This window comes from Salmo trutta, chromosome 16 (genome assembly GCF_901001165.1).
Source record: "Salmo trutta chromosome 16, fSalTru1.1, whole genome shotgun sequence".
Classification (NCBI taxonomy): domain Eukaryota; kingdom Metazoa; phylum Chordata; class Actinopteri; order Salmoniformes; family Salmonidae; genus Salmo; species Salmo trutta.
Window position 1 is genome coordinate 10714837 of NC_042972.1, and position 24401 is coordinate 10739237.

The window sequence follows — 24401 nt, forward strand, 5'->3', positions numbered from 1 at the left end:
GCAATCGGGGTAGAAGGGCCTTGGTCAGGGAGGTGACCAAGAACCCGATGGTCACTCTGACACAGCTCCAGAGTTCTGCAGCACTCCACCAATCAGGCCTTTATGCTAGAGTTGCCAGACCGAAGCCATTCCTCAGTAAAAGGCACATGACAGCCCGCTTGGAGTTAGCCAAAAGGCACCTTAAGGAAACAAGAAACCAAGATTGAACTCTTTGGCCTGGAGGAAACCTGGCACCATCCCTACGGTGAAGCATCATGCTGTGGGGATGTTTTTCAGCGGTAGGGACTGGGAGACTAGGCAGGATCAAGGTAAAAATGAACGGAGCAAAGTATAGAGAGCTTGATGAAAACCTGCTCCAGATCGCTCGGGATCTCAGACTGGGGCGAAGGTTCACTTTCCAACAGGACAAAGACCATAAGTGTATAGCCAAGACAACACAGGAGAGACTTCGGGACAAGTCTCTGAATGTCCTTGAGTAGCCGAGCCAGAGCCCGGACTTGAACCCGATCGAACATCTCTGGAGAGACCTGAAAATAGCTGTGCAGTGACGCTCCCCATCCAACTTGACAGAGCTTAAGAGGATCTGCAGAGAAGAATGGGAGAAACTCCCCAAATACAGGTGTGCCAAGCTGTAGCGTCATACCCAAGAAGACTTGAGGCTGTAATCACTGTGAAAGGTGCTTCAACAAAGTATAGAGTAAAGGGTCTGAATACTTATGTAAATGTGATATTTCAGTTTTTATTTATTTATACATTTTTGAAAACCTGTTTTTGCTTTGTCATTATGGGACATTGTGTGTAGATTGATGAGATAAAAAAATACTATTTAATACATTTTAGAATAAGGCTGTAACATAACAACATGTGGAAAAAGTGAAGCGGTCTGAATACTTTCCGAATGCACTGTATACAGGGGAGTGATGGGAGTATTAATATTTGATGTATCAAATAGAAATCAAGATCTATATAGATTTCAATAGTGTTCAATAGTGTATTTTTGATAGTCACAATACTCTTGTAAACATATCAATATATTCTACTTGCCAATATGTTATGCATGTCATTATATTCTCCATGTCAATATATTCTCCATGTCAATATATTCTACATGTCATTATATTCTTGTGTATTTCTTTAGTTCCTGTGTACCTTTTTCATTTCTCGTGTGTATTTATTTCATATGACGTAGTATTACTGCAACGTTGAGGAAGAGCATGCAAGCAAGCATTTCACTGTACTGTTTACACCCGCTGTATTCTGTGCAACTGACATTAAGGTCTGAAAGGCATGAAGATTATGATCACTTGCCCAAAAATGTAAAGTAGCTATTGCCACCTACACACAGGGGAAGAACCAGAAAGACCATTCTAGTGAAAGGGTGCATTTGTCTGTGTGATGTTTGAGACATTCTTTTGACATGGGTAGGGCTCCCTTTAAAAGTCCTGGCATCCTTTCATTGCTTACAGTACTGCAGTACTACAACAAGCAACTCAATCCACTTACCAACACAACCACATGAGAGACAGCTTCAATGGATTTTGGTAAGTCAACTAACACTGCTCATTGCAAGATTTTTCAGATGCTGAAAAATGTGACTATTGCATTGTCAAGGTAGCCTATGTCATGTTTAGTGACAGAGGGTAATATAGTACAGTGAATGGGTAATTGGGTGACTTGACTTGTAGAATGGAACATTTTCTTACAAAGAAAGATCATCCTTGTTGGTGTTTGTTCATCTGTTAAATTAATTTCATTTCTGACAGCTTTTATTATTTATGAGCCATTAAAGAAAATATGCAAAGTTGGCCTGTAGTGTATTGCATAGATAACACTTTAGCAAACTATATCAATATTGACAGATAGGGGCAGATCAGCAAATTACTGGACTTGAAGATCTGCTGCTGTCTTTGTACATATAGTATTTGAATACAGGTATACTGTAGTTTACTATAATGTGTTACCTGTGCAATATACAGGCTTACTTTTGGGGGGGATTCTCCCTGCCTTTAAGGGGCTTTTTTCATCACTAATCTTCTGCCATGTTTCACTTGAATTATTGTCATAGGTTCCTCATACCATTTCATCCTGGCCCAAGGCTGTCTTTTACATAGAGATCATATTCAATTCTAATTCCTAAGTCTATGGTCTTTCGCCTATTTCTTTCTGCATTGTCATAGTGTAGACACTATATAAATAATTACATAGAATATGTTATTGTACTTACCTGCAGTATAGCATGATTATTATTCATGTATTCATGGTTATTATTGGCATTGACCTTGACCGTGACTTTTCCCCGTTGATGTCATCACCCAGAGTTGTACCTGTTCAATGCAACTCTTCCAAAGGAAAGTCATATTGAATTGCATGTGGGCATTCCTTGTCAAGTTACTACATATTTTTGGCGATGAGGATAAAACTTGATCAGTTATGAAACAGTGGAGGTTGTCAGTCAGCTAGCTAGCTTAATGAGCGACGGAGAGCAGCCGCCGCTGGAGGGCAACTTCATCGGTGACAACCAGCAGCACGTGTAAAACGCTAACGAGGATCAAGGACAAGTTGGCGTTATAATGGCAATGTTTGGGACTATCACTGAGTTTGTGGAAGACAACGAGGACTGGGCGGAATATCTGGAAAGGTTTTTTCTTGGCAAATGGAATTAGAGATGAGGCTAAACAGCGCTCTATTCTCTTGAGTGTGTGTGGGGCTAAAACCTACAAGCTCATGAGGAATTTGGCTAAGCCACGGAGACCGGGAGAAATTCCCTTTGTGGATCTAGTTGCTCTCGTTCAGACTCACCACAATCCAAAGCCTTCAGTGATTGTCCAGAGGTTCAAATTGAACTGCCATTCTCAGAAAACAGGTCAGTCTGTTGCTAACTTTGTTGCTGAATTATGTGAGCTCTCTGAACATTGTGAGTTTGGGGCTATGTTAGAGGACATGCTCCGTGACAGATTAGTCTGTGGCATTAATGAGGACAGCATACAGTTTGTTGGAGGAAGCTACACTGACTTTCAAGAGAGCATAGCAACTATCTCAAGGAATGGAGATGGCTGCTAATAATGTCAAAAAATATTCAAAAGGCCAGCAGTGTAAGTTGTGCAGTGCATCAGGTGACAAAAGACATATCAGTGGAATGCTTCAGATGTAGGGGAACACATTATGCAAACAACTGTAAAATCAAGGATACGGTCTGTCACAATTGCAACAAAATGGGACATTTAGCTAAAAAATGCAGGGGTCCAAGGAGCAAGCCAGGGGGTGGGCAGACTGGGCAGGGCAAGTTCACAGCAATTAAGCCACAGTCAGCAGCACACCACCTAGTGAGCACAGTGGAGGGGGAAGAGCATTGTTTCTATCTATGCTATAGTGGAGGTAGATAGAAATCAGATGAGGAGACCATACCATTGCTCGGGGCTCTGGAGGTGGACAACAGCCAGGAAACGAGAGCACTGCTCCTGGCGGTGAAAGGGAAGGGGCCTAGTTTACTAGGGTGTGACTGGCTCACCAAAACTGAACTGGGGTGAGATAAAACACACGAGTGACTGAGGATGTCATTCAAAAGTACCCTGAGATTTTCAAAGATTAACTGGGCACAGTGCAGGGCACTGTAGTTAAGCTGTTCGTGGATCCTCAGGCCGAGCCTCGCTTTTTCAAGCCCAGGACAGTCCGATACGCCATGAAAAAGAAAGTTGAGGATGAGTTGGAGCGGCTGCAGGGAACAAACATCATTACTCTCATTCAGTTCACCCGCTGGGCAGCTCCAATCGTTCCTGTTCTGAAAAGTGATAGCACGGTGCGTATATGTGGGGACTACAAGCTCACCATCAACAGGGCCTCTAAGCTGGATGCTTACCTGCTGCCGGGGGTGGAGGACCTGTTTGCGACGTTTGCTGGAGGCAAGATGTTCTCAGAGCTTGACATGAGTCACACCTACCAACAGCTCCTCCTGGACGAGGACTCGAAAGAGTATGTCACAGTCAACACCCAACACTGAGCTCAGGTCGTACCTGGGCATGGTGAACTACTATGGTAAGTTCCTCCATGAGCTGTCAACAGTGTTGGCTCCACTTTATCAGCTGCTCCACAAAGACTGTAAATGGAAGAGGGGGCCAGCTCAAGAGAAAGCTTTCAAGGAAGTGAAAGCACTACTACAACAAGCACAACTGCTGGTTAATTTTGACCAAGACAAAGACATCATTCTGTCATGTGACGCCTCGCTCTATGGCGTCGGGGCAGGACGCTCTCATCAGATGGAGGATGGGTCAGAGAAACCCATTGGATTCACATCACACACACTGACAAGTGCTGAGAAGGGTTATTCAGAGTTAGACAAGGAAGGTCTGGCCATAGTTTTTGCTGTGAAACGCTTTCATCAATACCTCTACGGTCGTCATTTCACCATAAGCACTGACCACAAACCACTGACCTTTTCAGTGATTCAAGATGCATTCCTTCCATGGCTTTAGCAAGGACACCGTGCTGGGCCCTCACACTGTCAGCTTACCAGTACACTATTGTCTACAGAGCGGGGAAGGACAATGCAAACGCAGACGCGTTCAGCCGTCTCCCGCTACCAGAGATGCCCGCCACAACTGTGGTGCCTCTCGAGACAATTTTCCTAATGGAGAGATTGTCAAACACACCTGTGAACGCCAAACAGATCAAGCAATGGACAGACTGGGATCCTATCCTGGCTCAAGTGCAAAGATTCCTTATGCAGGGCTGGCCTCCTGTAATAGAGGATGATGGACTGAGACCTTATGCCAAGTGCAAAACTGAGCTGAGTGTGCAGGATGGCTGCATACTCTGGGGTTCCAGAGTGGTTGTTCCACTCCCTGGCCATTCACAAGTCATGGATGAGGCCCATGAGGCTCACCCAGGTGCCTCCCGGATGAAATGTTTAGCCAGATCTTACATCTGGTGGCCTAACATAGATCGGGAAATAGAAAACAAGTGAAATCATGCTCTGAGTGCCAGATCAACCAGAAGATGGCGCCACTACATCTGTGGGAGTGGCCTGATCGCCATGGTCCGGGCTGCACATAGACTTTGCAGGCCCTTTCGTGGGCCACATGTTCCTTGTCATGTGGCTGGAGGCTCACATCATGAGCAACATCACAGCGACCACAACCATCAAAAAGATTTGGCAGGTGTTTGCAACCCATGGTCTGCCTGACTTGCAACAACCTTTACCTGTGATTTTTTTTCCATGACTTAATGCGGAAAAACGGAACTTGCCATGTCCGCAGCGCGCTGTTTCAACAGGCCTCAAACGGCTTAGTGGAGCGGGCTGTGCAGACACTGAAAGAGGGGCTCAAAAAGATGACTGGGGGAACCATCACAACTAAACTCTCTCGGTTCTTGTTCCAATACCGCATCACGCCACAAACAACAACAGGACAGGCTCCAGCTGAGGTGTTGATAGGCAGAAAGCCAAAAGCTCACCTGGATCTACTGCGTCCGGACATCAAAGCACGAGTGGAACGGAAGCAGGAGAAACAAAAAGAGAGACATGACCACCACGCGAGGGAGAGACAGTTAAAACCCAATGACACTGTCTACATCCGCAACTTCACAAGCAGCCAACGTTGGTTGCCAGGTACCATTCTGAGTCAGAGTGGCCCAGTCTCCTTTGTGGTCAAACTGACTGATGGTCGAGTCATACGCAGACACCAGGACCACATTCACCTGCGCTATGACAAAGAAAATGCCATGTTTTCAGACGGAACAGCTGCGGGTGGTAGTATACAAGTGGAAACCCCACAGGAAACAGCATCTGAGAAAGAGGTGCATTCAGTGGTTCCTGCAGAGGGTGATGGACTTCCTCTCACAAACACCCAACCCGCTCCTGTGACCTCAGACCCAGCTCCACTGGGACACACCTTACCTGTGTCTCGTAGCACACCAGGAGTACTGCGCAGATCACAGCGTAGTCACAAGCCTCCTGAAAGACCAACTCTGTAGTTGAGACCGAGAGCCTTGTGGTGTTAGTGTTTGTTTGGAACAGCAGACTTAGTTGAAAAGTCATTTTTTGTTTGTTTACATTTACAGTAACACTAGCAGAAGTTCTAAAGTGTTAACATTGATGTGGTTTACTTGTTCATCTTATGTTCTTTTCTCACAGGGGGGATTGAAATTAAGGGGGGAGAAGTGTTATAGTGTAGACACAATATAAATAATTACATGGAGTATAGTAGGATTACTATTCATGTGGCGGTATCACTTTGCTGTGTTTGTTTGTACATGGCTGTACACCTTTTATTAGGTTGAAAGTAAAGGAAAGTCATATTGATTTGCGTGTGGGCATTCCTTGTCAAGTTACTACATGCCTTATGCATGGTGAAAGGCTACAAGTGTTTTTTCTATCCAGTGATCTAAACTACCACTGACAGTGTTTCTGCTATGTTGCTGTCAGGCAAAAATGTGACAAACAAACATTGGGCAAGACAACATCAAACACAGAAACAGACACCCACACTAGAAAACATAAAAGTTGTAATATCAGGAAAAATAGAAAAGCAGGATTTTAACTAAGGGATAATTCAGTTTCAAATGAAAAATGTTTTATCTATATATGTATTAATTTCATTCTTTCTTGAAGACGTTGGTAAAGTAGATCTCAACTGTGAGAAGAACAACACAGCCCACAAAACCAATGACATCTCAGTGAACAGACTGATAGTCAGGAGAGGCCAGTCCTTCCTGGTCACCTTTGAACTCCATGACCTCTCCAGGCCCACAACAGACTTACTGGAGCTGATGGTGGAGACAGGTGAGCTATCTAGAATAGAAAATAGAATAACTTTATTTATCGCTGCTATTTATTAGGGCTGTTTGTATTAAAAGTTTTACGGACCCAGATTATGCTAGTCCTGGACTAAAACACACTAGGATGGATCTAGGCTAGGGTAGAGAAATCGGCCCTATGTTAGTCCCCTTTGACAAGACAGACACGTGCAGTAATAATGATATTGGAACAAATCCTTGAGTGTGTTGTACATAGCTGAGTTGGGGTCAATTCTATCATATCTAAAGACTGAATTTCACCACTGACAGGATTTGAGATACCTTCACTTCTCCTGTATATGTACTCCTGACATCAACGTTACGCTGTCAGAAAATATTGAATCTTATTGGACAAATACACAGTGTACAAAACATTAGGAACACCTGCTCTTTCCATGATATAGACTGACCAGGTGAATCCTGGTGAAAGCTATGATCCCTTATTGAGGTCACCTGTTAAATCCACTTCAATCAGTGTAGATGAAAGAGAGGAGACAGGTTAAAGAAGGATTTTTAAGCCTTGAGACAACTGAGACATGGATTGTGTATGTGTGTCATTCAGAGGGTGAATGGGCAAGACAATAGATTTAAGTGCCTTTGAACAGGGTATGGTAGTAGGTGCCAAGCGCCCCGGTTTGAGTGTGTCAAGAACTGCAATGCTGCTGGGTTTTTCACACTCAACAGTTTCCCATGTGTTTCAAGAATGGTTCACCACCCAAATGACTTCCAGCTAACTTGGCACAACAGTGAGAAGCATTGGCGTCAACATGGACCAGAATCCCTGAGGAACGCTTTCGACACCATGTAGTGTTCATGCCCCGACGAATTGAGGCTGTTCTGAGGGAAAATGGGGACAACTCAATATTAGGAAGGTGTTCCTAATTTTTTGTACTCCCAGTGTATGGTACATCACTGTTTCTGAAAGTTTTCATCAATTTCATTCCTACTGAACACAACCCACAACATCCTCTGTTCTCCATCCAGGGCCCCAGCCTTCGGAGGCATTGGGGACCAGGTCAGTGTTCGGGCTACCTGAGGGCTGTGGGAAGGGTTCCTCCTGGAAGGTCAAGGTTCACCAGGGCTCAGTGCTCCTGGCGGGCTCAATCACCCTGGACATCACCAGCCCAGCAGATGCCCCAGTGGGAGAGTACAGCCTGTCTGTAAAGACCAGCGCCACCGCCTCGGTGGGCAGCAGCCTGGGCAAGCTCCTTCTGCTGTTTAATCCCTGGTGCAAAGGTAAACACAATTCAATTCAAAACAACTTTATTATCCCTCATGGGGAATTCTGGGTCAATGAATGAACTTCCTGTGAACGAGATTGGAGAGTATGGTAAGGCATATTTAATACATTATAATGGAGTATAAAGCATTCATAAAAATGTTAACTAGAACTGTGATATATACATTTTTTAATCTGTCACGTTTGTCGTATGATGAAGGAGACCAAGGCGCAGCGTGTGTATCGTTCCACATTTTATTATAACTGTGAAACTATGCAAGACACAAATAAACTACTAAACAAAATAACAAACCGTGACGAAGAGGTGAAACATACACTACCTCAAAATAATCTGCCACAAAACCTAGTGGAAAAAACAACTTAAATATGATCCCCAATTAGAGACAACGATTACCAGCTGCCTCTAATTGGAGATCATCCCCCCCAAAAAAAACATAGAAAAACAGAAACTAGAACCACACAACATATAAAACTTAAACTAGACAAAAAACCCTGTCACGCCCTGACCTACTCTACCATAGAAAATAAAAGCTTTCTATGGTCAGGACGTGACATAATCACATGAAGGAGAACAAATGCTGTGACTGCATCAATACAGCCATGGTAACACACAGTCAATATTTGATACAGTATCCAGAGGGTGTCAAATGCTGTATTCCTGAATGTTCTCATCAGTTTAAAAGCTGGAAATGGCTAACTTTACAGAGATTGTTGTAACCCATGTCGCTGTATGGGTTGGAAAGATGCCTCATAACTGTTTTGGGACATAATAGACACACAGATACAAACAATGGGCCACAACATCCAGAGCCACATTATATGAATGACAGTCTGTGGTTATGAATGCTGTTCTCTAATATTAAAGTGGTGGCATTGCTGTTGAAACCATGTGATGAGTTCATTGGTAGCACAGCCTGGTAGCACAGCTTGGTAGCACAGCCTGGTAGCACACCCTGGTAGCACAGGTTGGTAGCACAGCTTGGTAGCACAGCATTTTAGCACAGCTTGGTAGCACAGCCTGGTAGCACAGCTTGGTAGCACAGCATTTTAGCACAGCTTGGTAGCACAGTCTGGTAGCACAGCTTGGTAGTACAGCCTATTAGCACAGCCTGGTAGCACAGTCTGGTAGCACAGCCAATTAGCACAGCCTGGTAGCTCAGCTTGGTAGCACAGCCTGGTAGCACAGCTTGGTAGCACAGCCTTGCAGCACACCCTGGTAGCACAGCCTATTAGCACGGCTTGGTAGTGCAGCCTGGTAGCACAGCCTATTAGCATGGCTTGGTAGCACAACCTGGTAGCACAGCCTTGCAGCACGGCTTGGTAGCGCAGCCTGGTAGCACAGCCTATTAGCACGGCTTGGTAGTGCAGCCTGGTAGCACAGCTTGGTAGCATAGCCTATCAGCAAGGCTTGGCAGCACAGCCTGGTAGCACAGCCTGCTAACATCCTGGTATTAAAGTCTGGTAACATACTGGTAACACAGCTTGGTAACACTACATTCTAGCATGGGAGACAGTGGTCATAACACAGTAACAGCATGATAACATGTTAAAGTTACTCGCAATTTAAACCTTGTCCAGATACCCTTTCATTTCAGTTTGTATAATAATGTATTTTTTATTTATCCAGTCAAGTCAGTGGAACAAATTCTTATAATTCATGTTTTTAAAACGGCTGTATTTTGTTGCGGGCTGTAGAGGACTGGGTGCATCTACCTGAAGAGGAGGAGAGGCAGGAGTATGTGATGAGAGAACAAGGCCTGGTGTACAAAGGTTCTGACAAATACATCAGCTCTATGGCGTGGAACTTCGGACAGGTACACAGAACAAACAATACAGTATTGTACAGTTGAAAAGTACTACCTAGCTGCTTATAACATATAGGGCTTGTTTCCTGGACACAGATTAAATATATTCCTCAACTAAAAAGCAAACTCAATGGAGAATCTCCCTCCCAAATTATTTTTACTCTAGAGAAGTCCAGGACTAATCTGTTGTCCAGGAAACCGCCCCCAAGTGTCACACGATATCTTAGTCTACGTGATTGGCGAGAGTCCTGCGTGGCTCCATTGGTAAAGAATGGCTCTTGCAACGCAAGGGTTGTGGGGTTCGATTACCACGGGAGACCAATACGAACACTTATCAACTCAATACTGTAAGTCGCCCTGGATAAGATTAAATTACAAAATTGTAAGTTAGTATAGACAAGACATTTTAGAAATTGTTGCTAGCTAACCTGCCCAAATGTATTGTTTCTCCAGTTTGAAGACGATATAGTGGACATTTGCCTGAAGCTGCTTGATGTGAATCCCAAGTGTCTGAGTGACCCCGCAAAGGACTTCTCTGCTCGTTGCAACCCCATCTATGTCAGTAGGGTGGTCAGTGCCATGGTAAGATTGGAGATCTGACCCACACTAGTAACAGTGACAACATTATTGAACCCCACTAGTAACAGTGAACAGGTTTCCATCCAACCTTTTTATGCGAGTAAAGTACATGTCAGATAAAACATTTCATGACATTTCATGAAAGTGCTGATGGAAAATGTGGCAGTCAACTTTACAAATCTTGACAAAACAAAATGCACAAGACAAGGTGGGATGGTTTTGAGTCAGTAAAATTAACTATGAGAGAAATGTTGGTGGAAATGCTTTTATTCGCAAATATTGATTTAATAACCATCATATCGAAGTAAACTTGGAATCACGCAATGACATCTTGTGTGGTCGTCCCACTATGACTCATCGGGAAAGCATGCCGTTTATTAGGCTACAGATAAATAAATTAATGATGAAGTTCACAGGGTGGTGAATGTGCAAGGTGATGAGCTTGATATTTCTTTCTATTAAATATTGAGGGCCTTATTCTGGTAACATGATCCTCGATGCTTGGCTGCCGTTTGACAAATAAAACATAATCTTATCATGTTGGCTATAGTGCATTCGGAAAGTATTCAGACCTTTGACAATTTCTACATTTTGTTACGTTACAGCTTTATTCTAAAATGTGACCAACCGCCTCGATCTTATGTAGCAAAATGTGATTATTATTCGTTTTTTTTCTTTGGATAAAGGTAGAGACTCAGAGACAGAAAATGGGATATCATACACTGCAGTTGAGGAACAATGGGGAAATAATCTGCTTTGAAACCTCACTTTTGAGAAAATAGCCCTTGAATGTTTTGGTACACCTACTGGAGAGCTCTTCTACATCCATTCAGCATCGGTCACATCCTCATAAGCCTTAGCCCCGTTCATCTCTTTAAGGATTCATATGTGAGGCCATGTGGTAAACACACGCTATAGGTTCCTGACTTTTCCCGTGGCTAAACCAACTAGGCTCGTAATTTAACAATTGTATTCATATTTATGGATGGAATACAAGTTTCTAATTAAGGCAAATGAAAGTTCACATGTTCTAGAAGGCATTTCTGCCAATAAACATATTTAGATAAAAAATGTATGTTTACGTTGAAATGCTGCTCCTGTGAAGTAAGTGATGTACGACAAAAAAAGTACATTTAATGGAAACACATCTCTGGTGGGAAAATGCGCATATTGTTTTTATGCTTTTATGATTTTAGAATATTCACATGAATATCTGTCGCCACTTGGATGGAAATCCTAGCTAGTGACAACATTATTGTTTTAACATTGACAACATTATTAAACCCATCTAGTAACAGTGACAACATTATTAAACCCATCTAGTAACAGTGACAATATTATTAAACCCATCTAGTAACCGTGACAACATTATTGAACCCCACTAGTAACTGTGACAACATTATTAAACCCATCTAGTAACAGTAACATTCTTTAAATCATCATAAGCTCATAGTTCTGTATAAACAGCTCAAGAAAATACATTGGTTAATTTCTGGAACATCATCTAGCCCTGTTCACTATAAATGGTTCCAGTGCCACTAATTAAGGTGTTGTTACACATATAGGACTGGTTTCCCGGACCCAGATTAAATCTAGTCCTGGACTAAAAATAACTTTCCACACTGAACATGCTTTTTAGTCCAAGGCTATGCTCAATCTAGATCCAGGAAAGCAACTACATTTTAGATAGTACAAAAACACATTCACTCAGCCAAATGACAGTTCTGAAATCTAATTTTAACATTATTGTCCTTGCCCAGATCAACGCTAACGATGACAGAGGTGTCCTGATGGGGCGGTGGGATGGTCGATACGATGGTGGCATGTCCCCCACTCACTGGAACGGTAGTGTTGAGGTACTAAGGAGGTGGCTCAAAAATGGCAGCAATCCAGTCAAGTATGGCCAGTGTTGGGTGTTCGCCGCTGTAATGTGCACAGGTAGGCTATCACTGTCCAATCGCTCTTCAATTATTATTTTAGTCAATCAATCAATACAATGTTATTTAAATAGAACTGACTATTGCATGCGCTCAGACCCAGGGCTGTGATAGGTTTTTGAGAAGGATGGCAAGATTACCCACCACCTCTGATCAGAGGAGAGAGGCTGCGTGTCAATGCCTTGGATGTGCTTATTTTAGTTAACCAGTATTCTTTGAATGTGTTGTTTTAGTTAACCAGTATGCCTGAAATGTATTTCCTTGTCAGTACTGAGGTGTTTGGGAATCCCATGTCGAGTGGTTTCCAATTTTCAGTCAGCCCACGACACCGACAAAAACCTGATAATTGACGACTTCTTCTCCGACTATGGAGTCAGACCCAAACAGAGCCCCGACAGTGTATGGTAAGTGTAACATGAGGTCATTGTGGCTATAGTATGAAGAGTGATGCCAATAGCATGAAGTTTTGAAGACTGGTGTTTCTGCTCAGGAACTACCATGTGTGGGTGGAGGCCTGGATGAGACGGCCCGATCTCTCAGCAGGCTCCTTATACGATGGCTGGCAGGTTGTGGACCCCACCCCCCAGGAGAAAAGCACTGGTACGGTCCAACTTCCATCTCATCTCACACCATCTTACATAATAACACACTTCTGGAGGTTGTATGTACTGTATGTTGTGTTACTGTGCAGATGGTTCTGAGTTCGTGTCCTGGGTCTGGGAGACATGAAGGGAACTCCCTGTTATACACTCATGTTGTTTTCTCTTCCCCTCCCCCAGATGTTTACTGCTGCGGCCCTGCTCCAGTCAAGGCAATACTGCAGGGTCACGTTGACCTCAAATACGATGTGCCCTTTGTCTTCGCCGAAGTCAACGCCGACCGTGTAACCTGGATGGTGTTAGCTAACGGCTCCAAGAAAAAGATCTCCACGGACAGTGTGTCCGTAGGCCAGAACATCAGCACCAAGGCAGTGGGCAGTGACAAGAGAGTGGACATCACGGCCAACTATAAACATGCAGAGGGTTGGTATTGAATGAACCGAGAGTCTGACTATATCAAGGTTGAACTGTTATCAATTGATTTCGGAAATAATGCAACGTTGCAGGAGTTATACCTATCTTAAGGGTATAAGCATATTTTATATATTTGAGAACTATGGTTGGTCTGGGAAATAGTTCTGTACTTTTTTAAGAGATGATTCAGAATGGTGCTGTGTCCACCTTTCACAATAATTCTCCATGGTGAGTGAGAGCAACTGCTTGAGTCACCAGGAACTCATCCAAAATGTCACACATTTCAAACAGGCACGGAAAAGGAAAGGGATGTGTACAATCTAGCTGTGAAAAGAGTCAACATACCCGAAGAGAATTCAAACGTGATCCATGACGGCAAACCTGGCGTTTCCATGAAGATCGTGGAGCTGACCAAGCCGGTCAGCGGCAAAGACATCGACCTCAAGCTTATACTGAACAGCAACGACAGTGAGACTCGGACACTAGTGATCAATGTCAACGTTCAGGCCATGAGATACACCGGGATCCCATCCTCCCAGATACAGACCGAATTGAAAGAACTGAAGCTCCTTCCCAACCAAGGTAGAGTGAAAATGTTCCAAACTCTTTCTGTGAGTAGGCCTACAAGGTTTAACTATCACAGTAGTGCACACAGGGAGGCATTTACATCACAGAACAAAGGGAACTGAAACACTTAACAAAACCAAGAGCACATTGCAGCTATTCACCTTTAGAATTCTTTGTCAACATCCTTGGTATGACGCATATATCAATCTCAGTGATTGATTTCGACAAAAAAGTGGTGTGTTTCAGGAGTGCATATAGTTAGAGTTTAACTGGTCAATTTAACAAAGCTGTAAATTCTCATGTATAGCTGCCATAGCGTTGTAGCAAATCGACTGACTAACTCTTATGGCTGTCAGGTTGCTAACGTTGTACTGAGGACACAACAGAATGTTAGGGTTGCTAATGTGGTACTGAGGACGCTACAGAATGTTAGGGTTGCTAATGTTGTACTGAGGATGCTACAGAATGTTAGGGTTGCTAATGTTGTACTGAGGATGCTACAGAATGTTAGGGTTGCTAATGTTGTACTGTGGACACCACAGAATGTTAGGGTTGCTAATGTGGTACTGAGGATGCTACAGAATGTTAGGGTTGCTAACCTTGTACTGAGGACACAACAGAATGTTAGGGTTGCTAATGTGGTACTGAGGACGGTACAGAATGTTAGGGTTGCTAATTTGGTACTGAGGACGCTTCAGAATGTTAGGGTTGCTAACGTTGTACTGAGGACACAACAGAATGTTAGGGATACTAATGTGGTACTGAGGACGCTACAGAATGTTAGGGTTGCTAATGTTGTACTGAGGACAACACAGAATGTTAACGTTTGTGATACCTTGACAATCAAATGCATTGTCTCTGTTGGCAGATCTGACTATACCCATCCACATCCCCTTCTCTGTGTACGGTGAGAAAATGCGGGAGAGCAACAGCATCAAGGTTTCGGCTGTGGTCACAGACAAGGACAAGAGTGAGGCAGTGTACATCACAGAGAAAGACCTTGTGCCAGAGAGCCCTTCGCTCACCATCAAAGTGAGTACTGCATATTCCCAACATTGTCATTTCGCAGTCTGTCAGATCCTTAACTTCTATGGGCTAGGTGGGACGTTAGCTTCCCACTCTATTCAACAGCCAGTGGAATCGCGTGGTGCGAAATATAAATACCTCAAAAGTGCAATAATTTCAATATTTCAAACATACGACTATTTTACACCATTTGATAAGACTCTCGTTAATCTAACCACATTGTCCGATTTCAAAAAGGCTTTACAGCGAAAGCAAAACATTAGATCATGTTAGGAGAGTACATAGACACAAATAACCAAACAGCCATTTTTCAAGCAAGCATATATGTCACAAAAACCCAAAACACAGCTAAATGCAGCACTAACCTTTGATAATCTTCATCAGATGACACTCCTATGACATTATGTTATACAATACATGCATGTTTTGTTCAATCAAGTTCATATCTATATCAAAAAAAAGCTTTTTACATTGGCGTGTGATGTTCAGAATTTGTATTCCCACGGAAAACATCCGGTGAATTTACTAAATTACTCATGATAAACGTTGACAAAATACATAACAATTATTTTAAGAATTATAGATACAGAACTCCTTTATGCAATCGCTATGTCAGATTTTAAAATAGCTTTTCGGCGAAAGCACATTTTGCAATATTCTGAGTACATAGCTCAGCCATCACGGCTAGCTAATTTGACACCCGCCAAGTTCGGGGCAACCTAAAGTCAGAATTACTATTAGAAAAATTGGATTATCTTTGCTGTTCTTCATCAGAATGCACTCCCAGGACTGCTACTTCCACAACAAATGTTGTTTTTGTTCCAAATAATCCATAGTTATGTGCAAATACCCCCGTTTAGTTCATGCGTTCAGGTCACTATCCAAAGGTTAACGCGGAAGCGGATTTCGAGAAAAAAAAATTCAAAATGTTCCATTAACAAACTTAGTAGCATGTCAAACGCTGTTTAAAATCAATTTTTATGGTATTTTTCTCGTGAAATAGCGATAATATTCCAACCGGACAATACTGTATTCATTCAAAGAGGAAAATAAAAAATGGCGAGGTCTTGTGAAAGCGCATATCCATTCACTTTGTCCTCAGGCAGACCACTGACAAACTGAGTTACTATACTTTTCCCAGAGACAGGAGACGCCCCAATCCGCTTTCTGGCGGCTTTAGAGAGCCAATGGAAGCCTTAGAAAGTGCAACATAACCCCACGTATACTGTAGTTTCGATAGACAAGCAAAAGGAGAACTACAAAATCGCAGACAGGCCACTTCCTACTTGGAATCTTCTCAGGTTTTTGCCTGCCATATGAGTTCTGTTATACCCACAGACACCATTCAAACAGTTTTAGAAACTTCAGAGTCTTTTCTATCCAAATCTACTAATAATATGCATATTCTTGTTTCTGGGCAAGAGTAGTAACCAGTTTAAATCGGGTACGTTTTTTATCCGGCCGTGAAAATACTGCGCCCTAATATCAGTAACAGCCATTAAACTGAAGATGGGGTTTATTCAGTGTGATAGTTCCAATATAATATACTATTTAGCAAATGCCTTTCTTCGAATGTGTGCTCTCTTTTAGGCCATTGGATCTGAATTGCAGTATAGTGAAATGACGGCAGAGGTTGTGTTTGAGAACCCTCTATCCGAAGGTCTGAGAAACTGCTTCATAACAGTGACCGGCAGTGGCTTGCTGACTGAAACAATGGAAGCCAGGTAGGTCTTTGTGACATTTCTCTGATGTCTTTACAAGCAAAGTTTCAGTTTGTCATAAAACCTGAATCCATCCCACTGTGCAAAAACCGGTTGAATCAACATTGTTTCCATGTAATTTCAACCAAAAAAATCAGTGTGATGATGTTGAATCAACATGGAAAACTGATTGGATGTGCAAAAAGTAAACTTTTAACCTTTTTTGTTTATTTCTAATTCACATTAGGTGATAAATCAAGCAAATGTAAATCAGAACTAGACGTTGAACTGCCGTCTGTGCCCAGTGAAATGTGTCCAGATTTGAATCCTGGATGTGGACCCAGTTTTTGCCAAGTGGGATGGATTCAGGTTTTATGACAAACCGAAACTTTGCTCGTCAAATTGACAATTTAGCTCTTAATCTCAGAAATCCAGACCTAAAATCTCAGGAAATTGTGTAAAATGCTTGATTAGGTTCTGGGGGAAAATGTTTGACAAAAGATACTAATGAGACTAGCAAAGTCACCAGCCCCCTAAACAGAAACTCTCAGCCAAGCCCCCCTTCTGAAAACTTCCAGCTTGAAATCATTGTCTGAAATCATTGCTTGAAATCCCCACCCACACGTTCAGCACCACCTCCGCCCAGTCCTGATATGTCCAGATATCTAGTGAGGAAACCAAAGCACCGGAACTACGGTTCCTTGTTAGTTGTGGCATCACAGTCTTTTGACAGATGATTCAATACAATTTATGTAACGTAGTCTTTCCAAAAGAGATTATTTAGCTCTTGACTAAACTAGAAAGTACATGCATTCATGGGCTGTTCATGTGGTTAAAGCTTAGAGTTTTTCCATCTGAAATATTTTACACTACCTTGTGTGTTGAAGTTTAGAGATCTAAAGCTGCCTTGAGCTATAATGTTTTTCACGTGTCTCCTCAGAATGCCTTTGCTAAAACAAGGGCAACGACTACGTGTGACGATGCCCTTTACACCATACAGACCCGGTCCTAAGAAGCTAGTGGCCGGCTTCAACTGTGATCAATTCAGGGACATTAAGGCAAGCTGCAATGTGTACATCAAACCCGTCACCGGTGTTGTCCCCCCACTGCGTAGATAGTAAAGCCCTCGTGAAAATAACTCTAATAACTCAGATAAGTTCTGCAATTTGTACCTTATTTTCCTGTTAAGTCAAATTAGGATATAACGTTAGGCCACCGAGACAGTGTCCAAGTTCTATAATTCTCTGGTAGAATGTCCTGCTTCTTTTTCATCACACACAACCGTTAGCTATTTTCTAGTTATGCTATTTTTGACCCCCAGGCTGTTGATGTCATGCAACCTGTAGTTTTTATGTTTATAGTTTTTCATAAAGCCAATAACAAATTTGATATCAGACGACAATTGAATGTTCATGATGTCACCGCAACAACTGTCGAAACACGTAGTATAAACCAGCCTTTAGTCTTGATGATAGTTTAGTACTTTGCATGTTTAGTACATAGCCTCACATGTGAATCCTTAAAGAGATAGGTGGGGCTAAGGCTTAAGAGGGTGTGAACAATGCTGAATGGGTGCAGACAAAGAAGAGCTCCTCAGTAGTAGTAATAAAACATTCAAGGGTCATTTTCGCAAAAGTGAGATTACAAGTTTTTCAACTTTCAAAGCAGAATTACTTTCCCATTGTTCTTCAACTGTAGTGTATGATATACCGTTTTCTAATTCTGAGTCTCTAGTTTTATCTAATGTAAAAAAAACAATTTCAAATTTTGCTACAGAAGACTAAATCGAGCTGGTCGGTCACACATGAAGATTAAACATTTTCAGGCCTACTGTACATCTTACTGTATAAATGATTGTTGAAAACAAGTGTAACATGGCTTGACTTTGTCTATGTAATTCTCTGTAATTGTGGTGCATGTATTGTTGACTGGTGTGGCTTCTTAATGCATTTTAAATTGTCAAATAAAATAAAATAAAATGCAGAAATATCCTTATTAACTTATTGTTCTTTCAGAATTCAAGTCTGTTACTCTAAGAAAGATTTCCAAACAGGCTTATGCCACTGTTAGCATCTGGCTGTATGTCCCACTAAAATACAAAGCTTCTGGCTGTATGTCATCTGAGATTCCTAAAGATTGGAAAGCTGCCACGGTCACCCCGCTCTTCAAAGGGGGAGACACTCTGACCCAAACTGTTACAGACCTAAATCCATCCTGCCCTGCCTTTCTAAAGTCTTCGAAAGCCAAGTGAACAAACAGATCACCAACCATTTTGAATCCCACCGTACCTTCTCCGCTATGCAATCTGGTTTCCGAGCTGGTCACGGGTGCACCTCAGCCATGCTCATGGTCCTAAACATTATCATGACCGCCATCGATAAAAGACAGTACTATACAGCCGTCTTCATCGACCTGGCCAAGGCTTTCGACTCTGTCAATCACCGTATTCTTCGGCAGACTCAACCTTGGTTTCTCTAATGACTGCCTCGCCTGGTTCACCAACAACTTCTCAGATAGAGTTCAGTGTGTCAAATCGGAGGGCCTGTTGTCCGGACCTCTGGCAGTCTCTACGGGGGTGCCACAGGGTTCAATTCTCGGGCCGACTCTTTTCTCTGTATATATCAATGATGTCGCTCTTGCTGCGGGTGATTCTTTGATCCACCTCTACGCAGATGACACCATTCTGTATACATCTGGCCCTTCTTTGGACACTGTGATAAACCTCAAAACGAGCTTCAACGCCATACAACACTCCTTCCGAGGCCTCCAATTGCTCTTAAATGCTAGTAAAACAAAATGCATGCTCTTCAACCGATCACTGCCTGCACCCGCCTGCCAACTAGCATCACTACTCTGGATGGTTCTGACTTAGAATATGTGGACAACTATAAATGTCTGGCTAGACTGTAAACTCTCCTTACAGACTCACATTAAGCATCTCCAATCCAAAGCTAAATTTAGAATCGGCTTCCTATTTCGCAACAAAGACTCCTTCACTCATGCTGCCAAACATACCCTCGTAAAACTGATTATCCTACCGATACTTGACTTCGGATATTTCATTTACAAAATAGCCTCCAACACTCTACTCAGCAAACTGGATGCAGTCTATCACACTGCTATCCGTTTTGTAACCAAAGCCACATATACTACCCACCACTGTGACCTGTATGCTCTCGTTGGCTGGTCCTCGCTACATATTCAATGCCAAACCCACTGGCTCCAGGTCACCTATAAGTCTTTGCTAGGTAAAGCTCCGCCTTATCTCAGCTCACTGGTCACCATAGCAACACCCACCCATAGCACACGCTCCAGCAGGTATATTTCACTGGTCATACCCAAAGCCAACACCTCCTGTGGCCGCCTTTCCTTCCAGTTCTCTGCTGCCAATGACTGGAACGAATTGCGAAAGTTGGAGACATATCTCCCTCACTAACTTTAAGCGTCAGCTGTCAGGGCAGCTTACCGATCGCTGCAGCTGTACACAGCCCATCTCTAAATAGCCCATCCAACCAACTACCTACCTTATCCCCATATTTGTTTTTCTGCTCTTTTGAACACCAGTATTTCTACTTGCACATCCTAATCTGCACATATATCACTCCAGTGTAAATTGCGAAATTGTATTTACTTCGCCGCTATAGGCCTATTTATTGCCTTACCTCCTTACTTAATTTGCAAACACTGTATACAGATTATTCTATTGTGTTATTGACTGTAGGATTGTTTATCCCATTTGTAACTCTGTGTTGTTTTTGTCGCACTGCTTTGCTTTATCTTGGCCAGGTTGCAGTTTTACCTGGTTAAATAAAGGTGAAATAAATCTAATTAAAATAAAATAGAAATAAAAATGTTCCATTGAAATACGAAGCGTCTGGCTGTATGATGTCCCACTAAAATACAAAGCATCTGGCTGTATGATGTCCCACTAAAATACAAAGCATCTGGCTGTATGATGTCCCACTAAAATACAAAGCATCTGGCTGTATGATGTCCCACTAAAATACAAAGCATCTGGCTGTATGATGTCCCACTAAAATACAAAGCATCTGGCTGTATGATGTCCCACTAAAATACAAAGCATCTGGCTGTATGATGTCCCACTAAAATACAAAGCATCTGGCTGTATGACGTTCCACTAAAATACAAAGCATCTGGCTGTATGATGTCCCACTAAAATACAAAGCATCTGGCTGTATGATGTCCCACTAAAATACAAAGCATCTGGCTGTATGATGTCCCACTAAAATACAAAGCATCTGGCTGTATGATGTCCCACTAAAATACAAAGCATCTGGCTGTATGATGTCCCACTAAAATACAAAGCGTCTGGCTGTATGATGTCCCACTAAAATACAAAGCATCTGGCTGTATGATGTCCCACTAAAATACAAAGCATCTGGCTGTATGATGTCCCACTAAAATACAAAATAAATGTGGTAAAGCCTAAATGAATCTGTAAATATTCATACACTCATGAAGCAAAATGTATGTTTGTCAAATATTTGTCTTGCTGTAATGTAATATATCTTCTGTTAAAATGATGTAGAGCGTAGTACACACACTTCAGTAGCATTCAACAAAGTCCCAGTCTATTGAGCTCAAGGTCAGAAAAAAGACCCCCAGTCCTCTTCACACACCTCTTTGTTTTCATTCACCTCATACACACGTACCCACAGTGCCACTCATCATCTAGCTGGGCTCTTGAATCAGAGCTTTTTACTCCATACATTTTCCCTGACACCCAAAAGTACTTGTTACATTTTGAATGTAAAATGGTCCAATTCATGCACTTATCAAGAGAACAACCCTGGTCATACCTATCGCCTCTGATCTGGTTGACTCACTAAACACAAATGCTTCATTTGTAAATTGTGTCTGAGTGTCCCCCTGGCTATGAGTAAATCAAAAATTCATAAATATTATGCCGTCTTGTTTGAAATTATTTATAATTTTACTTTTGATCCTTAAGTATATTTAAAACCAAATACTTTTTGACTTTTTCTCAAGTAGTATTTTTACTGGGTGACTTTTACTTGAGTCATTTTCTATTAAGGTATCTTCACTTTTACTCAAGTATGACAATTGGGTACTTTTTCCACCACTGCTGGCTACTACTGTCAGACAGTACGATGACAGAACTGGCTACTACTGTCACAGTACAATGGCAGGCAGCGGATAAACAACAGTCTACAGAAAGCCACTAGTTCCTGTTGCATCATGGTTGTAGGCAGGAAGCCAGCCATTGCACCCTCATGAGCGAAATAATGACATCACATCACCGCTCACTTAAACCCTGGCCGTGTCTCAATGTTATTTTCCCCTTTTGTTTTCCGTCAAGGTGACGCTCTTCTCCTCCTTCCTCTACTGGTACACAGCCTTCTCCCTCTCTTCTCCTCCCTCTACCGGTACACAGCCTTCTCCCTCTCTCTTCTCCTCCCTCCTCTACCGGTACACAGCCTTCTCCCTCTCTTCTCCTCCCTCCTCTACTGGTACACAGCCTTCTCCCTCTCTTCTCCTCCCTCTACTGGTACACAGCCTTCTCCCTCTCTTCTCCTTCCTCTACTGGTACACAGCCTTCTCCCTCTCTCTTCTCCTCCCTCCTCTACCGGTACACAGCCTTCTCCCTCTCTCTTCTCCTCCCTCCTCTACTGGTACACAGCCTTCTCCCTCTCTTCTCCTCCCTCTACTGGTACACAGCCTTCTCCCTCTCTTCTCCTTCCTCTACTGGTACACAGCCTTCTCCCTCTCTCTTCTCCTCCCTCCTCTACTGGTACACAGCCTTCTCCCTCTCTCTTCTCCTCCTTCCTCTACCGGTACACAGCCTTCTCCCTCTCTCTTCTCCTCCGTCCTCTACCGGTATACAGCCTTCTCCCTCTCTTCTCCTCCTTCCTCTACCGGTACACAGCCTTCTCCCTCTCTTCTCCTCCTTCCTCTACCGGTACACAGCCTTCTCCCTCTCTTCTCCTCCTTCCTCTACTGGTACACAGCCTTCTCCCTCTCTTCTCCTCCTTCCTCTACTGGTACACAGCCTTCTCCCTCTCTTCTCCTCCTTCCTCTACCGGTACACAGCCTTCTCCCTCTCTTCTCCTCCTTCCTCTACCGGTACACAGCCTTCTCCCTCTCTTCTCCTCCTTCCTTTACCGGTACACAGCCTTCTCCCTCTCTTCTCCTCCCTCCTCTACTGGTACACATCCTTCTCCCTCTCTCTTCTCCTCCTTCCTCTACTGGTACACAGCCTTCTCCCTCTCTCTTCTCCTCCTTCCTCTACTGGTACACAGCCTTCTCCCTCTCTTCTCCTCCTTCCTCTACCGGTACACAGCCTTCTCCCTCTCTTCTCCTCCTTCCTCTACCGGTACACAGCCTTCTCCCTCTCTTCTCCTCCTTCCTCTACCGGTACACAGCCTTCTCCCTCTCTCTTCTCCTCCTTCCTCTACTGGTACACAGCCTTCTCCCTCTCTTCTCCTCCTTCCTCTACCGGTACACAGCCTTCTCCCTCTCTCTTCTCCTCCCTCTACTGGTACACAGCCTTCTCCCTCTCTTCTCCTCCCTCCTCTACCGGTACACAGCCTTCTCCCTCTCTTCTCCTCCCTCCTCTACCGGTACACAGCCTTCTCCCTCTCTCTTCTCCTCCCTCCTCTACCGGTACAAAGCCTTCTCCCTCTCTTCTCCTCCCTCCTCTACCGGTACACAGCCTTCTCCCTCTCTTCTCCTCCCTCCTCTACTGGTACACAGCCTTCTCCCTCTCTTCTCCTCCCTCCTCTACTGGTACACAGCCTTCTCCCTCTCTTCTCCTCCCTCTACTGGTACACAGCCTTCTCCCTCTCTTCTCCTCCCTCTACTGGTACACAGCCTTCTCCCTCTCTTCTCCTCCCTCTACTGGTACACAGCCTTCTCCCTCTCTTCTCCTCCCTCTACTGGTACACAGCCTTCTCCCTCTCTTCTCCTCCCTCTACTGGTACACAGCCTTCTCCCTCTCTTCTCCTCCCTCTACTGGTACACAGCCTTCTCCCTCTCTTCTCCTCCCTCTACTGGTACACAGCCTTCTCCCTCTCTTCTCCTCCCTCTACTGGTACACAGCCTTCTCCCTCTCTTCTCCTCCCTCTACTGGTACACAGCCTTCTCCCTCTCTTCTCCTCCTTCCTCTACTGGTACACAAGTGGAGGCTGGTGACTTGAACAATTTAGGAGGATGGGAGACCCACGGTATAGGCGCTGAACGCATAGAGATGTCAATGTGTGTTTCAAAAATCATCAAAGAGTAATTATTTTAACCTAAAACATTTAATAAAGACATTTATAGTACAATATTATTGGGAATGGAATGAGAGGGCTACTTACAGTGTTTGGAAGGGATCACAGCAGTGATTGAATGAGGGTATGCGGCACGAGTTGAGGTGTTCAGAGGCTTGACTTCAGTGCAGGACAGGATTTGTCTGGGAAGACAAATAACAATAACACAACACACTACACAGTTAGACCAAAGAGCTAAGAATGAGTAAGTCCAAGCAAGGAGTAAAATCATTGATGTGTAATACTGTGATATTGTATTTGATGGACTCTACATAGAGTAATGAAAGAAAATTGATAGGGGGATTCACAGTGCTTGGAGAGGAAACATTCAATATGCTAGTGGATGAGCGGGCACATGAGACGTGGATTCAGTTCATGTCAGGACAGAGTTGACAATGGTAGTGGAGTGGTCATCACCTCTAAATAACAGGGAACAGGAGGGAACTTAGCTGG

General features: G+C 43.3%; 1 protein-coding gene across 1 annotated transcript; it reads left to right on the plus strand.

Moving 5' to 3' along the window:
* Positions 1-1426: 1426 nt before the first annotated feature.
* On the plus strand, positions 1427-18652 carry LOC115150066 (protein-glutamine gamma-glutamyltransferase 2). Its single transcript, XM_029692971.1, has 13 exons — positions 1427-1541; positions 6605-6775; positions 7774-8025; positions 9725-9843; positions 10288-10416; positions 12174-12351; positions 12619-12754; positions 12841-12950; positions 13130-13372; positions 13655-13945; positions 14799-14962; positions 16547-16680; positions 17597-18652. Exons 1-13 carry the CDS (start codon positions 1532-1534, stop codon positions 17772-17774), a joined length of 2115 nt encoding a protein of 704 aa, XP_029548831.1. The 5' UTR covers positions 1427-1531; the 3' UTR covers positions 17775-18652.
* Positions 18653-24401: the final 5749 nt, after the last annotated feature.

What these genes read in the sequence shown, in the direction of transcription:
- LOC115150066 (XM_029692971.1), top strand. An exon ending in GAAGCTCCTTCCCAACCAAG is followed by an intron (nt 13,946 to 14,798) that starts GTAGAGTGAAAA and finishes CTCTGTTGGCAG; the next exon opens with ATCTGACTATACCCATCCAC. An exon ending in GCCCTTCGCTCACCATCAAA is followed by an intron (nt 14,963 to 16,546) that starts GTGAGTACTGCA and finishes GCTCTCTTTTAG; the next exon opens with GCCATTGGATCTGAATTGCA.